The sequence below is a fragment of the Lampetra fluviatilis genome, chromosome 56 (genome assembly GCF_964198595.1).
Source record: "Lampetra fluviatilis chromosome 56, kcLamFluv1.1, whole genome shotgun sequence".
Classification (NCBI taxonomy): domain Eukaryota; kingdom Metazoa; phylum Chordata; class Hyperoartia; order Petromyzontiformes; family Petromyzontidae; genus Lampetra; species Lampetra fluviatilis.
Genome location: NC_136330.1, coordinates 9,323,869 through 9,336,238, shown reverse-complemented (window position 1 = coordinate 9,336,238; position 12,370 = coordinate 9,323,869). Strand labels below are relative to the sequence as shown.

The following is a 12,370-nucleotide window of genomic DNA, read 5'->3' as shown; positions in this document are numbered from 1 at the left end:
TTCAGTAAAGCCACGTAGGTAAAAAGAAATAATAAAATAAAAATTATAGAAATAATAATAGAAATAAAATTATAAATCACGACGTTTCGGAGGCAACACAAGTCTCCGTCATCAGGTTGGGACCATCACAGCTAGATTTACTGTATCAAGTGAGGCAAAAATTCCAAGATACAAGTTCTTAAATACAAGTTAAGGGGGGAGGAGGGGGGGAGGGGCTTATCTGAATGTGGTAGCCAATGAATGAAACGTATTGGGGGGGGGGGGGGCGGGGCTAAAAGAGAACAACAGGTGCACATGCTAGAAGAGAACGACAGGTGCACATGTGTTTTTTACCCAGTGTTGGTTGACAATCCAAATACTAAAAAGGAGAGTGCTGTTAAACGCTGGGGATGTCAACACTCGGTAAAGTAGAATAGTACCTGTCAAATAAGATGGTCCAAAAATGTGTAGTTAAATCTTTTTTGCATGGTTAATACCATCTTTCCAATGATTACTCAGTTTGTACCCATCATCACGGTGGAAATTATTTCTGTGTTTGTATATCTGGATGGCTTCGTGTACAAACCTTTGATGGTAGCCAGAGGGTTTGCAGAGCACCTTGGTCTCGGAAAAGACAATATCATGAGAGCCCACAGCGTTGTAGCAATGATCGGCAACGGCGGAAGATTCAATTTTGCCGTGTTTCAGATCTGACTTGTGCTCGCGAACACGATCAGAGACATGACGTTTCGTTTCCCCAATGTAACAATCACCACAGCTGCAACTCAGTTTATATACTCCAGGGTATTGCAAGTCAGGAATGACATCCTTCATAGATGGAATTAGATCATGGATTTTATGTACTGTACTGAATCGGACTTGGATCTTATGTTTGTTTAGAATTTTGTAGATCTTTTTGGTCACGCCTGCTATGTATGGCAACGTGATAGTTTTGATCGGAGTTTCAAGTGGCTGTTTCTGTATGGTGGGAGAAACAGCTTGGCGGATGGTGCGGTCAGAGTATCCGTTCATCCTGAGGGCCCGATGTACATGTCTTAATTCACTGGCCAGGTGGTGTTGGTCAGAAATGCCATGAGCTCTGTGATATAGCATTTTGATGAGATGATTATTTTGAGATGGGTGGTGGTGGGAATCAGGAAAACGCAGCAAGTTGGCACAGTAGGGGGCACAGTTGGTGCATCGGCCAGTCATCTCAGTCAACCAATGGCATCTGGGTCTGTCCCATGACCTGCTAGCGAGCATTCGAAACTTCACATGTCCTTAAAGTGCACATTGTCTGGCACAGGTACTGTGGTGACGTCACCGCCACTTAGTGGCGGTGGAGGCTGGTAGTAATGGTCATGGTTAGTGGTGGTGTTGGTGGCACTTGCCACCATGTTGTGCTCGTTATTTGTGTTTACACTGCACTAACACAACACTGCTGTTGCTGTGTCACTGTGTTGCTGTTTCACTCTGTTGCTGTGTGTGAGTGTAAACCGCCCTAACGCACCGCTGCGCTGTTGCTCTCCTCAGCCCGGATGGACAGTACGTGACGGCCGGCTCGGCTGACGGGACGCTGTTTGTGTGGAACGCCGCCACGGGGCACGTGGAGCGCTCTCTCTCCCGGCACCACAGGTAGCGCCGCCCACCGCCCCGGCACCACAGGTAGTGCCGGCCACCGCCCCGGCACCACAGGTAGCGCCGCCCACCGCTCCGGCACCACAGGTAGTGCCGCCCACTGCCCCGGCACCACAGGTAGCACCGCCCACCGCTCCGGCACCACAGGTAGCGCCGCCCACCGCCCCGGCACCACAGGTAGCGCCGCCCACCGCTCCGGCACCACAGGTAGCGCCGCCCACTGCCCCGGCACCACAGGTAGTGCCGGCCACCGCCCCGGCACCACAGGTAGCGCCGCCCACCGCCCCGGCACCACAGGTAGTGCCGGCCACCGCCCCGGCACCACAGGTAGCGCCGCCCACCGCCCCGACACCACAGGTAGTGCCGGCCACCGCCCCGGCACCACAGGTAGCGCCGCCCACCGCCCCGGCACCACAGGTAGCGCCGCCCACTGCCCCGGCACCACAGGTAGTGCCGGCCACCGCCCCGGCACCACAGGTAGCGCCGCCCACCGCTCCGGCACCACAGGTAGTGCCGCCCACTGCCCCGGCACCACAGGTAGCGCCGCCCACCGCTCCGGCACCACAGGTAGCTCCGCCCACCGCCCCGGCACCACAGGTAGCGCCGCCCACCGCTCCGGCACCACAGGTAGCGCCGCCCACCGCCCCGGCACCACAGGTAGCACCGCCCACCGCCCCGGCACCACAGGTAGCGCCGGCCACCGCCCCGGCACCACAGGTAGTGCCGCCCACCGCCCCGGCACCACAGGTAGCACCGCCCACCGCTCCGGCACCACAGGTAGCGCCGCCCACCGCCCCGGCACCACAGGTAGCGCCGCCCACCGCCCCGGCACCACAGGTAGCGCCGCCCACCGCCCCGGCACCACAGGTAGCGCCGCCCACCGCTCCGGCACCACAGGTAGCGCCGCCCACCGCCCCGGCACCACAGGTAGCACCGCCCACCGCCTCGGCACCACAGGTAGTGCCGGCCACCGCCCCGGCACCACAGGCAGCTCCTGCCACCGTCCTAGCTCCTCTCCTAGCCTCTGTGCTTTCGTGCGCGTGCGAGCATTTGTATGTATTTGTATGTCTACATGCGTGTGGGGAACGGTAGTGTAGCGGATAGCATGCTGCACTTTGAACCTGATTGATTCCCGCTCATGGTCAACACCAGTGACGATTATCTGAACCGGTCCTGGGCGTCCCCTAGACCGACTCGGCCTCAAATGAGTACCTGGTGCGGTGTGTAAACATCGCCACTGTGGAGACATAGACGGCCGGGCGTGGTGTTGGCCACCCACCCCCTTGTGTGCCTTGCCTGCCTTCATAGGTGCTCGCTAACAGCGCTTGCCGCAACAGGGCTATACTGGGGATCTTTGCCTGTTTGTGTGTGTGTGCGCGCGTGGGTGTGTATGTATGTATGCATGCGTACGTGCATGTGTGCATGGTAACGTGTCCATGTGTGTCTGTGTGTGTGTTTCTGGACAAAGTCCCATTGATGAGCTTCTCTGGCAGGCAAGGCTGCGTTGGCTTGGTCATGTAGCCCGCATGTCCAGCCACCGGATGCCTAAACAGCTTTTATTCAGCCGGATAGAGGGGGCTAAACGGGCATGGAGTGATGTGGTACAGGAGGACGTGGAGCTTAGTGGACATTACGATGACTGGTACCAGCAGTGTCGAGATCGACCTCTATGGAGGAGGCAGTTAGAGGCAGTCACCCTCCAACAACAGCGGAGGGCAGAGGAGTGACACTCACAACAACGAGCAGCGCGCCGGGTGGCTAAAACACAACAAGTTGGCACAGTAGGGGGCACAGGTGGTGCATCGGCCAGTCATCTCAGTCAGTTGACCCATGGCACCTGGGGCAGACCCAGGTGCTGGCAGGAGCCAGCGGGCGTTTGACACTTCACGTGCCCTTAACGTGCACATAGCCTGGCACATACGCCATGGTGGCGTTACCGCCACTTAGCAGCGAATAGCGGTTGTTATTGTGTGTGTCTTGGTGTGTGCACGCACGTGGGTGTGTATGTATCTTTGCGTTTGTGCATGGTAACATGTCCATGTGCGTATCTGCCAGTGCGGCGGTAAATGCAGTGGCGTGGAGCCCTTCGGGGGAGTACATCCTGAGCGTCGACAAGGCCAAGCGCGCCGTGCTGTGGTCCGACTTGTGACCTCGAACTGTGAGCAGAGGTCATCACGCTCTCGTCGCCAACCCCGGTGGGCCAGCATTGCCAAACTGCGACCCCTGACCCCCGTGGCACCCATCAACTCTGAGAAGAATGGCGAAACCATCATGATGGGGGCAAGAGGGGACTCCGGAGAGTCCCAACAAGGGGTTCGTTCGGGAACACTCCCTCCCAAACCCACCGGGGTGCGATGGAAGACGGTTGCTGGGCGTTTCTACGGTTATTGGATGGGTGTGCATCACCACGATGATTTTGGCTGAGATTCTTTAATGGGTGCCGGGCCTCCCCACCGCTCTCTGCTTCTATTGCCTCCACTAACCTCCCCCTATCTCACGTGGCCTCACCTAACCTCCTTCTGCCTCCCCTAACCTCTCCCCCTGTCTCACTTCCTGCCTCCCATAACCTATCTTATTTCACCTCGCTTCACCTCCTTCTGCATCCGAATGCTTCCCGCGTTCTCCCCCTGTCGCTCCTCCCATCTTTTCCTCGTCTCTGTTCACCCAAACGCTTCCTTGCTCCTCCCACAATTCCTCCTCATGGCTCTCCCCTACATCCCCTCCCCACCCCCCAGAGCTGAGCTTGTAAATAGCACAAAACGATTGTGCACTTGTAAATATGCACTGGGCACCTGAGTGGCACCCTCCCTGCCAGACCCCCCCCCGAACTGGACATCCTCGAGAAACGGCAGCGCTTCTCATTAGCGATTACCAGTCACGATCCACCAGTTACTGATTCCAGGTCGCCGATGTCTGATTACTGATTACATTTGTTGAGCATATTGCTGGACGGCCTGGTCAGATTTACAGAATTAATGCAAAAGATTCAGGGCCTTATTCAGCACCTCTCACTGTTTGTCCACTGACACATCCGAGCCACGCCAGAGGCCAAACTGAGCCAGACCGGTGCAGGTCAGGAGGCACCGGCTTGATTTTCCACTGCAGAAGCTAACAACACAAGTGATGAATGAGCGGAGACGCATGTAGGTGACGCGGTGATGCCTGTCCTCAGAGCGTACTGGCGTCACTACGAATGTGTCATTAGCCCTGGCCCTGCTTGACCCCAAGCCAGATTCGGATGTCTCATGATGTATGTCGACGTATCACTATTTTGCCGGCTCGGGAAATATCCAGTGGAAAACCACCCGTCCCCCGAGTTCGCCACGTGCTGGTTCCGCTTGATGTGGCGGTAGACGAGGTACGTCAAACGTCATCAGGCGTGTGGTGTCCATGGGAAAGGAGTGGTGGCCATGGAGAGCAAATTGCACAGAAGTTTAAGTACTGGAGTTGGAAGAGCTGTGGCTCAGTCCGCGTTTGTGTGGAGAGGCTGTGAAATGTAGCCAAACATCCCAACCCAGGACCTCCCTGAAGAGTCTTGATCCTTGCCATCACTTGTCAAGAGAGTCTTCCTGCTCTTACGAACATTGGGGGCAAACATCTCTATTGGGCGGCCCTGAGCTAATGGCGGAAATTACACATTCCTGTGGTAAGCTCGAGCCGGCGTGAGATAACTGGCTGACTTCCCACAAAGTGGAATACACTTTATCGACCATGTTCGAATGATTGTGATGACGATGATGATGGTGGTGGTGGCTTAATTTCTCACTGAATGTTTTTCGGGTCACTGGAAGCCTGGAGTATGTTGGCACCTAACTACAGTAGCCACAGCCATAGGAGTTAGTTATTGGACGTGGTGTGATGGGTGTGCACATTTTTTACCAGGTCGCCTACGCACACAGACTCGGCTAAAATTCAGCTTTGGGGATGATAGATATCGATAATGTTGGGGATTCTAGTCAACCCCAAACCAGGGTTGGTTAAATATTTCTTGTCTCGCTGGAGGGGAGCATGGGGATCGGCGGCTGGGTATTGAACCTACGCCTCCAAGGTTTACGGCCTCGCCAGGCAACGCCACCAATATTACACTCTCAGCCGCCGTGCAGGTGTGTGCAGGTGTTTGTGCAGTTGTGTGTGCAGGTGCACACGAATAAACAGACCAGGAACACGTCTGGTTTATTTTTGTACATCGGTCTTTTTTTGAGTTTTTTTCCTACCAGTTCTCTTCTGTGCTGTTGGCACCGTGGCACGGGGCTGAAGATATGTCCATTAGACATTCTCTCAGAAAGCAGTGCATCACCCTGTGTAAGACAAGGAAACACCTGAGGAATGGCTGTTAAACCAATGTTTTTGCGTGAATTCTCAAAGCTAGACAGACAAACCAAGAATAATTTTCAATTTGTAGCGGTCACAGTTCTTTTACTCCGGAGAGAGAGAAGCGCGGTTGAAGTGACAGCAGAGTTGAGCCTGGTTGGCTCTTGAATTGGAGATGGGTTCAGGAGGGTTTGGGGCTGGCTGGGAGGTGGCCATGAGATGGAGGCACAGCAATGGATTATTAAATGCGTCTGTACAGAGCTTTGGTGTCACCCCTCCTACGCGTGGTGGGGCTTCTCCGGTTTGCACCCACACGAAGCCATCCTCTCGTAAATGTTGTTTGCCAGTCTCCATTGAAAACATTTCTTTTTGAACTGCGTTTTGTTTACTCTTTGGTTCTTTCGGTAAAGTCACGTAGAAAGAAAGTTAATTAAGTAATATAATACGACGTTTCGATTGCAACACAAGCAATCGTCATCAGGTAGAACTAAATTTGAGAGAGAGACAAGACACGGAGACACACAGACAGAGAGAGACCACACAGACAGAGACAATATAGACACACAGACCCAATGCCTCTGTGTCGTGGCCTTAAATAGAGAGAGGGATGGGGGGGGGCAGAGAGAGAGGTGGGGCTGCTGGAACAGATAAAATGTGCATGTCAATGTGAGAGCTGTGTGGAAATTCACTCTGCGGTGGCAGGGGGAGAGAAAGAAAAATAATGTACCAGACTTGCTGGATCTTTCTCCCCCTGCCACCGCGGGGTGGATTTCCACACAGCTCTCTCATTACTCGTACCTGATGATGATTGGTTGTGTTGCAATCAAAACGTCGTATTCTATTATTATTTTATTTCTTTCTACGTGACTTTACCGAAAGAACCAAAGAGTATGGATTCCTGTAGTCACGAAAGCTTCAAATCAAGATCTCCCATTTACATGCTAATTGTTCTGCTCCAGCAGACCCACCTCTCTCTCTGCCGCACTCCCCTCTCTCTATTTAAGGCCACGACACAGAGGCATTGGGTCTCTGTGTGTCTATGTTGTGTGTCTCTTTGTGTCTTTGTGTTGTCTCTCTCTGCTTGTGTGTCTGTGTGTCTCCGTGTCTGTTTTATCTCTCTAAAATTTAGTTCTACCTGATGACGATTGCTTGTGTTGCAATCGAAACGTATTTTATTATTATTTTATTTCTTTTTACGTGACTTTCACGAAAGAACCAAAGAGGAATTCCTGCAGTCACGAAAGCTTCAAATCAAGTTTTTTTATGTTTAGTTTGTTGTCCTTCCCCCGCACCTCCGATTAGCACGGTTGGCTACGTACAGTACGAAGGAAGTTCAACATACATACAGCTAAACATGGCATTCTAGCAGGACCCTCGTGAAAAAGTTTTGAAACTCGAGGAGGCTTGGCTATAAGAATGTCAAAGTACACGTCGCATGGCTGAATCGGAGACACGAAGAGTTGGAGGCACTGTTTATTAACACGCACCAACGGGTAACACTTCCAAATAATCCGTCTACAGTCGACTACAGTTCCCAGTCAGGACAGCCGGTAGACTGCCTGACTGGCGACGCTGAGATGGTGAAGACGGAGACGACGAGAAGAACGGTGAAGACTCCAGCAGCAGCACGACAGGGACCCCACTCCAAACGACAGCCCCGAGGTCACCTCTCGGGGCTCCTCTTATACCGTCAGCGTGGCCTGACTCTGCCCCCGGCCACGCCCCCTTTCTAGAACCTATCCTAGGGTTCCTGGTGAGTCCCTTCCGTGACCTTTCCCCTCTGGTGTATCACGTGGCCTGTTGCCGTCAGGGCTGCTGTAAGCTGCAGATCTCCCTCCCCGCCAGCAGCCAGCGCTATGCTGCTACATAGCTAATTCTATGTCACTACACATGTACACCGATTGTCACGCTGGTGTTTGGTGAAGGGCGCCTCGTTCTGGTTTACCCGCAGAGATTGTTTGACCATACTTCACAACCCTAGTCAATTACGTTCACAATTGATGTTTTAGGCAAGGCCACAGTAGTCCAGCCAAATGTACAGTGACCTCACGGCCTGCGCATGCGGGCGTGGGATTGAACTTGAGTGAATATGGGTTGGGGCGGAACAATTACAGGTTCCGTAGCTACTCGCCACTGATGTTAGCCGTGAATCAAATCGCTGAAATACCGTACAAAAACAAAAGTTCCCTGTATAGCCTCAACAGGCTGTTGGGGCAAGTGCTGTTATTGAGCACCTATGAAGGCTGTCATGGCGCACAATGCCTGCCCGCACCAGGTGCTCATTTGAGGCTGAGTAGACATTGGCGATGCCCAGGACCGGTTCATATAATCGGGTCATACACCAATATATTTAACGTTTAACCGATTTATGCTGGTGAGCAACGCTCAGTCGTAGCAGGATCCTGCTGCATTGGGTTTTCATTTTGAGATGTTCTCAGCCAATCAATGATGAGTTGTTTTTTATACAAATCAGAGGAAACCGGTGCAACACTGTACCCCACCCCCCGTACAGATGGAAGCAGATGGCGAGCCATGGGGTGACGGCATCTCGACGCCCCCACGAAGAAAAGCGAACTTCACGTTTGTGCGGTGATCCACCAAAACCCCCTCGCCTCCATGGTGCTGGATTAGAGGCCACGTGCACAAGCCACCACCGGTCACTTCCCGTGACCCTCGCTTGCCATCGCCCCTTGCGTCCGCTGTGAACACTCCAGTATGAGAAGCGCACCGGTGGTGCCACCGAGTACACGTGGCAGCTACTGGGTGAGCTGTGGGATGGTTCTTTCTACGGTTCGGGGTAAAAAATGTGCGTGGATGTCCTCGTCAAGAGGCGCGCTGTTTCTTGGTTTCCTCCGACGTAGCGAGCGGCAGGCACCACGGTGGCTAGGAGATGTCAACTCCCTTGCCTGGTATGCAGGAGGACGTGGGTTCGATCCCGACGCTGACGCCTGCTGCTGTATACAGAGAGGGAAAAAAGTATTTAATCCCCTGCTAATTTTGTACGTTTGCCCACTCACAAAGAAATGATCAGTCTATAATTTTAATGGTAGGTTTATTTGAACAGTGAGAGACAGAATAACAACAACAAAATCCAGAAAAACGCATGTCAAAAATGTTATAAATTGATTTGCATTTTAATGAGGGAAATAAGTATTTGACCCCTCTGAAAATCATGACTTAGTACTTGGTGGCAAAACCCTTGTTGGCAATCACAGAGATCAGACGTTTCTTGTAGTTGGCCACCAGGTTTGCACACATCTCAGGAGGGATTTTGTCCCACTCCTCTTTGCAGATCTTCTCCAAGTCATTAAGGTTTCGAGGCTGACGTTTGGCAACTCGAACCTTCAGCTCCTTCTACAGATTTTCTATGGGATTAAGGTTTGGAGACTGGCTAGGCCACTCCAGGACCTTAATGTGCTTCTTCTTGAGCCACTCCTTTGTTGCCTTGGCCGTGTGTTTTGGGTCATTGTCATGCTGGAATACCCATCCACAAACCATTATCAATGCCCTGGTTGAGGGAAGGTTCTCACCCAAGATTTGACGATACATATGTAGTGACATAAGAAGGGAGGGGCTGCTGGGGGCTCTGGGACCCTGGGCGGGCCAGGCGCTTAAGCCTCTTGGCATCAGGCGTTGGGTTCCCAGGTGGCCCAGGCGCTTAAGCCGCTTGGCGCCACCAACGGGGGGGGGGGGGGCTGTGTGTGCTCTGTGGGATATCTGGGGGCGCACACGGCCCCACCCCTCGTTGGGGACTAGGCATAAAAGGGGAGCTCCCTGGACGATCAGGGCCAGTCGTAGCTCAAGACCCAAGACCCAAGACCAGCCATCTGAGGACCCTGGGATGCTGTGAGAGCGAGTGGTGGGACTCTGGAACTCCCGGCTCTACGTCCTTGTGAGGGCGAGTTCCAGAGCGTAGCCAGAGTAGTGTATCTAGGCTGTGTACCTAGGCTGTGTACCTAGGCTGTAACAGAGTAGATGGACTGTTGGAGTGTTGGAGTGTTGGATCGTAATAAAGAAGTTACCTCTACAAGTGTCTCCGGAACCCGTTACACATAGCCCCGTCCATCGTCCTTTTGATGCGGTGAAGTTGTCCTGTCCCCTTAGCAGAAAAACACCCCCAAAGCATAATGTTTCCACCTCCATGTTTGACGGTGGGGATGGTGTTCTTAGGGTCATAGGCAGCATTCCTCCTCCTCCAAACACGGCGAGTTGAGTTGATGCCAAAGAGCTCCATTTTGGTCTCATCTGACCACACCACTTTCATCCAGTTGTCCTCTGAATCATTCAGATGTTCATTGGCAAACTTCAGACGGGCATGTATATGTGCTTTCTTGAGCAGGGGGAGCTTGCGGGCGCTGCAGGATTTCAGTCATTCCCGGCGTAGTGTGTTACCAACTGTTTCCTTGGTGACTATGGTCCCAGCTGCCTTGAGATCATTGACAAGATCCTCCCGTGTAGTTTTGGGCTGATTCCTCACCGTTCTCATGATCATTGCAACTCCACGAGGTGAGATCTTGCATGGAGCCCCAGGCCGAGCGAGATTGACAGTTATTTTGTGTTTCTTCCATTTGCGAATGATCGTACCAACTGTTGTCACCTTCGCACCAAGCTGCTTGGTGATGGTCTTGTAGCCCATTCCAGCCTTGTGCAGGTCTACAATCTTGTCCCTGACATCCTTGGAGAGCTCTTTGGTCTTGGCCATGGTGGAGAGTTTGGAATCTGATTGATTGATTGCTTCTGTGAACAGTTGTCTTTTATACAGGTTAGGAGCACTCCCTTTAAGAGTGTGCTCCTAATCTCAGCTCGTTACCTGTATAAAAGACACCTGGGAGCCAGAAATCTTTCTGTTTGAGAGGGGGTCAAATACTTATTTCTCTCATTAAAATGCAAATCAATTTATAACATTTTTGACTTGCGTTTTTCTAGATTTTGTTGTTGTTAATCTGTCTCTCACTGTTCAAATAAACCTACCATTAAAATTATAGACTGACCATTTCTTTGTCAGTGGGCAAACGTACAAAATCAGCAGGGGATCAAATACTTTTTTCCCTCACTGTATGTGGAGTTTGCGTGTCTCCCCGTGTCTCACGTGGATTTTCTCCTTGTCCAGTTTTTCCCTGCACATTTAAAAACGCGCGTTTAGAGTACAGGTAATCTCTGACTTACGACGGTCCGACTTACAATATTTCGATCTTACGATGGCGATAGCGATATGACAAAATTTTAAATATTTTACATTTCGCGCGGCAGGCAAACGCAGCAGCATACGAGGTACGATACTGTGCGTTGGGACGCTGCCGGGATGTACTGTACGCATCTCCCGACCTTGTGTGATGCCTTACTCTCCCCAGCCGTCGACGGAGTTAAGTTGTCACGGTGTTAGCGCGTGTATTCTTTAGTGAAAAAAGCATGTCTTCCAAACGCTTTATCATCGCCATCCTCCTCTTCCGACCACTAAGTTAATGTGGCCATCAACAACCTAACATCGTTCAAGTATGCAGACGACGGACAGAATCTTGGTGACTACAGTACGATACAGAGGTGGGACAAAGTCATTGTTATGCAAGTCCAAGTCGAGTCGCAAGTCATCAAATTCATGACTCGAGTCTGACTCGAGTCCAAGTCACATGACTCGAGTCCACACCTCTGGTACGATATGATACGTTACGATACGTTCAATGCATGTATGATACGTAGCTTTAGCGATTTCATTTTAGGGTTACCACGAAACGATACGTTCAATGCATGTTAAACGTTTTTTTATAGCAGATAGGATTGTTGACTGAAAAAACTTTTTTTGAAATTGCAGTTCATATAGGTAGGCTAAGAATTTACCTTGTTTTTTACTTTAAATTTTACTGTGCAATACAGTATTGTAATTAATACATACAGTATATAGTTTATACAGTATGGTACTGTAAATTGCTCTGTTTTGCTCAAAAATCACCCTTCTTTAAGACTCCTGGGTAGGCTCGGCCATTTTCGACTTACGATATTTTCGACTTACGATGGGGTCGTCGTAACGCCTCTCCATCGTAAGTCGGGGACTACCTGTATTTGGGGGCTATAAATGTACACGTGGTAAGCCACCTTGTCGAGTTATCATTTGTGATGGCAAGGTCGCGTCAGAAAAAAGAGCTGGATAGCTCAGTGGGCTTCATCTGGTAAAATAAAAAGTCTATATTTAGTTTAGTTAGGTGAAGTGTATGTTCAGCTTCTTTCGCACCACGTACGTAGCCAACCGTGCTAATTGGAGGTGCGGTGGATGCCACATTCGTTTGTGAGATGTTCTTCAATCGCGCATGAGTTGAAACGATCATAATTGACGACACAAAGATCCCCCGTGTAGCTTTAACAGACTGTTGGGGCAAGTGCTGTTAGCGAGCACCTATGAAGGCCGATACGGCACACGAGGGGGTGATTGGCCAGCACCACGCCCGGC

General features: G+C 51.6%; 2 protein-coding genes across 2 annotated transcripts in view; both read left to right on the top strand.

Moving 5' to 3' along the window:
• LOC144950180 (autophagy-related protein 16-like) overlaps nt 1-6,191 on the top strand; it is a 42,565-nt gene extending 36,374 nt beyond the window's left edge. The window contains exons 17-18 of the mRNA XM_078880259.1: nt 1,513-1,614; nt 3,673-6,191. Of these exons, the coding sequence (XP_078736385.1) occupies nt 1,513-1,614; nt 3,673-3,766 (196 nt within the window). The 3' untranslated portion in view covers nt 3,767-6,191. The remainder of the gene's footprint in view (nt 1-1,512; nt 1,615-3,672) is intronic.
• Nucleotides 1,620-3,614, top strand: LOC144950114 (uncharacterized; the record flags this gene model as incomplete). The annotated part of the gene is made up of 1 exon (XM_078880175.1): nt 1,620-3,614. A coding segment is annotated over one exon (1,095 nt), but the record flags the coding sequence as incomplete, so codon positions are not given.
• Nucleotides 6,192-12,370: the final 6,179 nt, after the last annotated feature.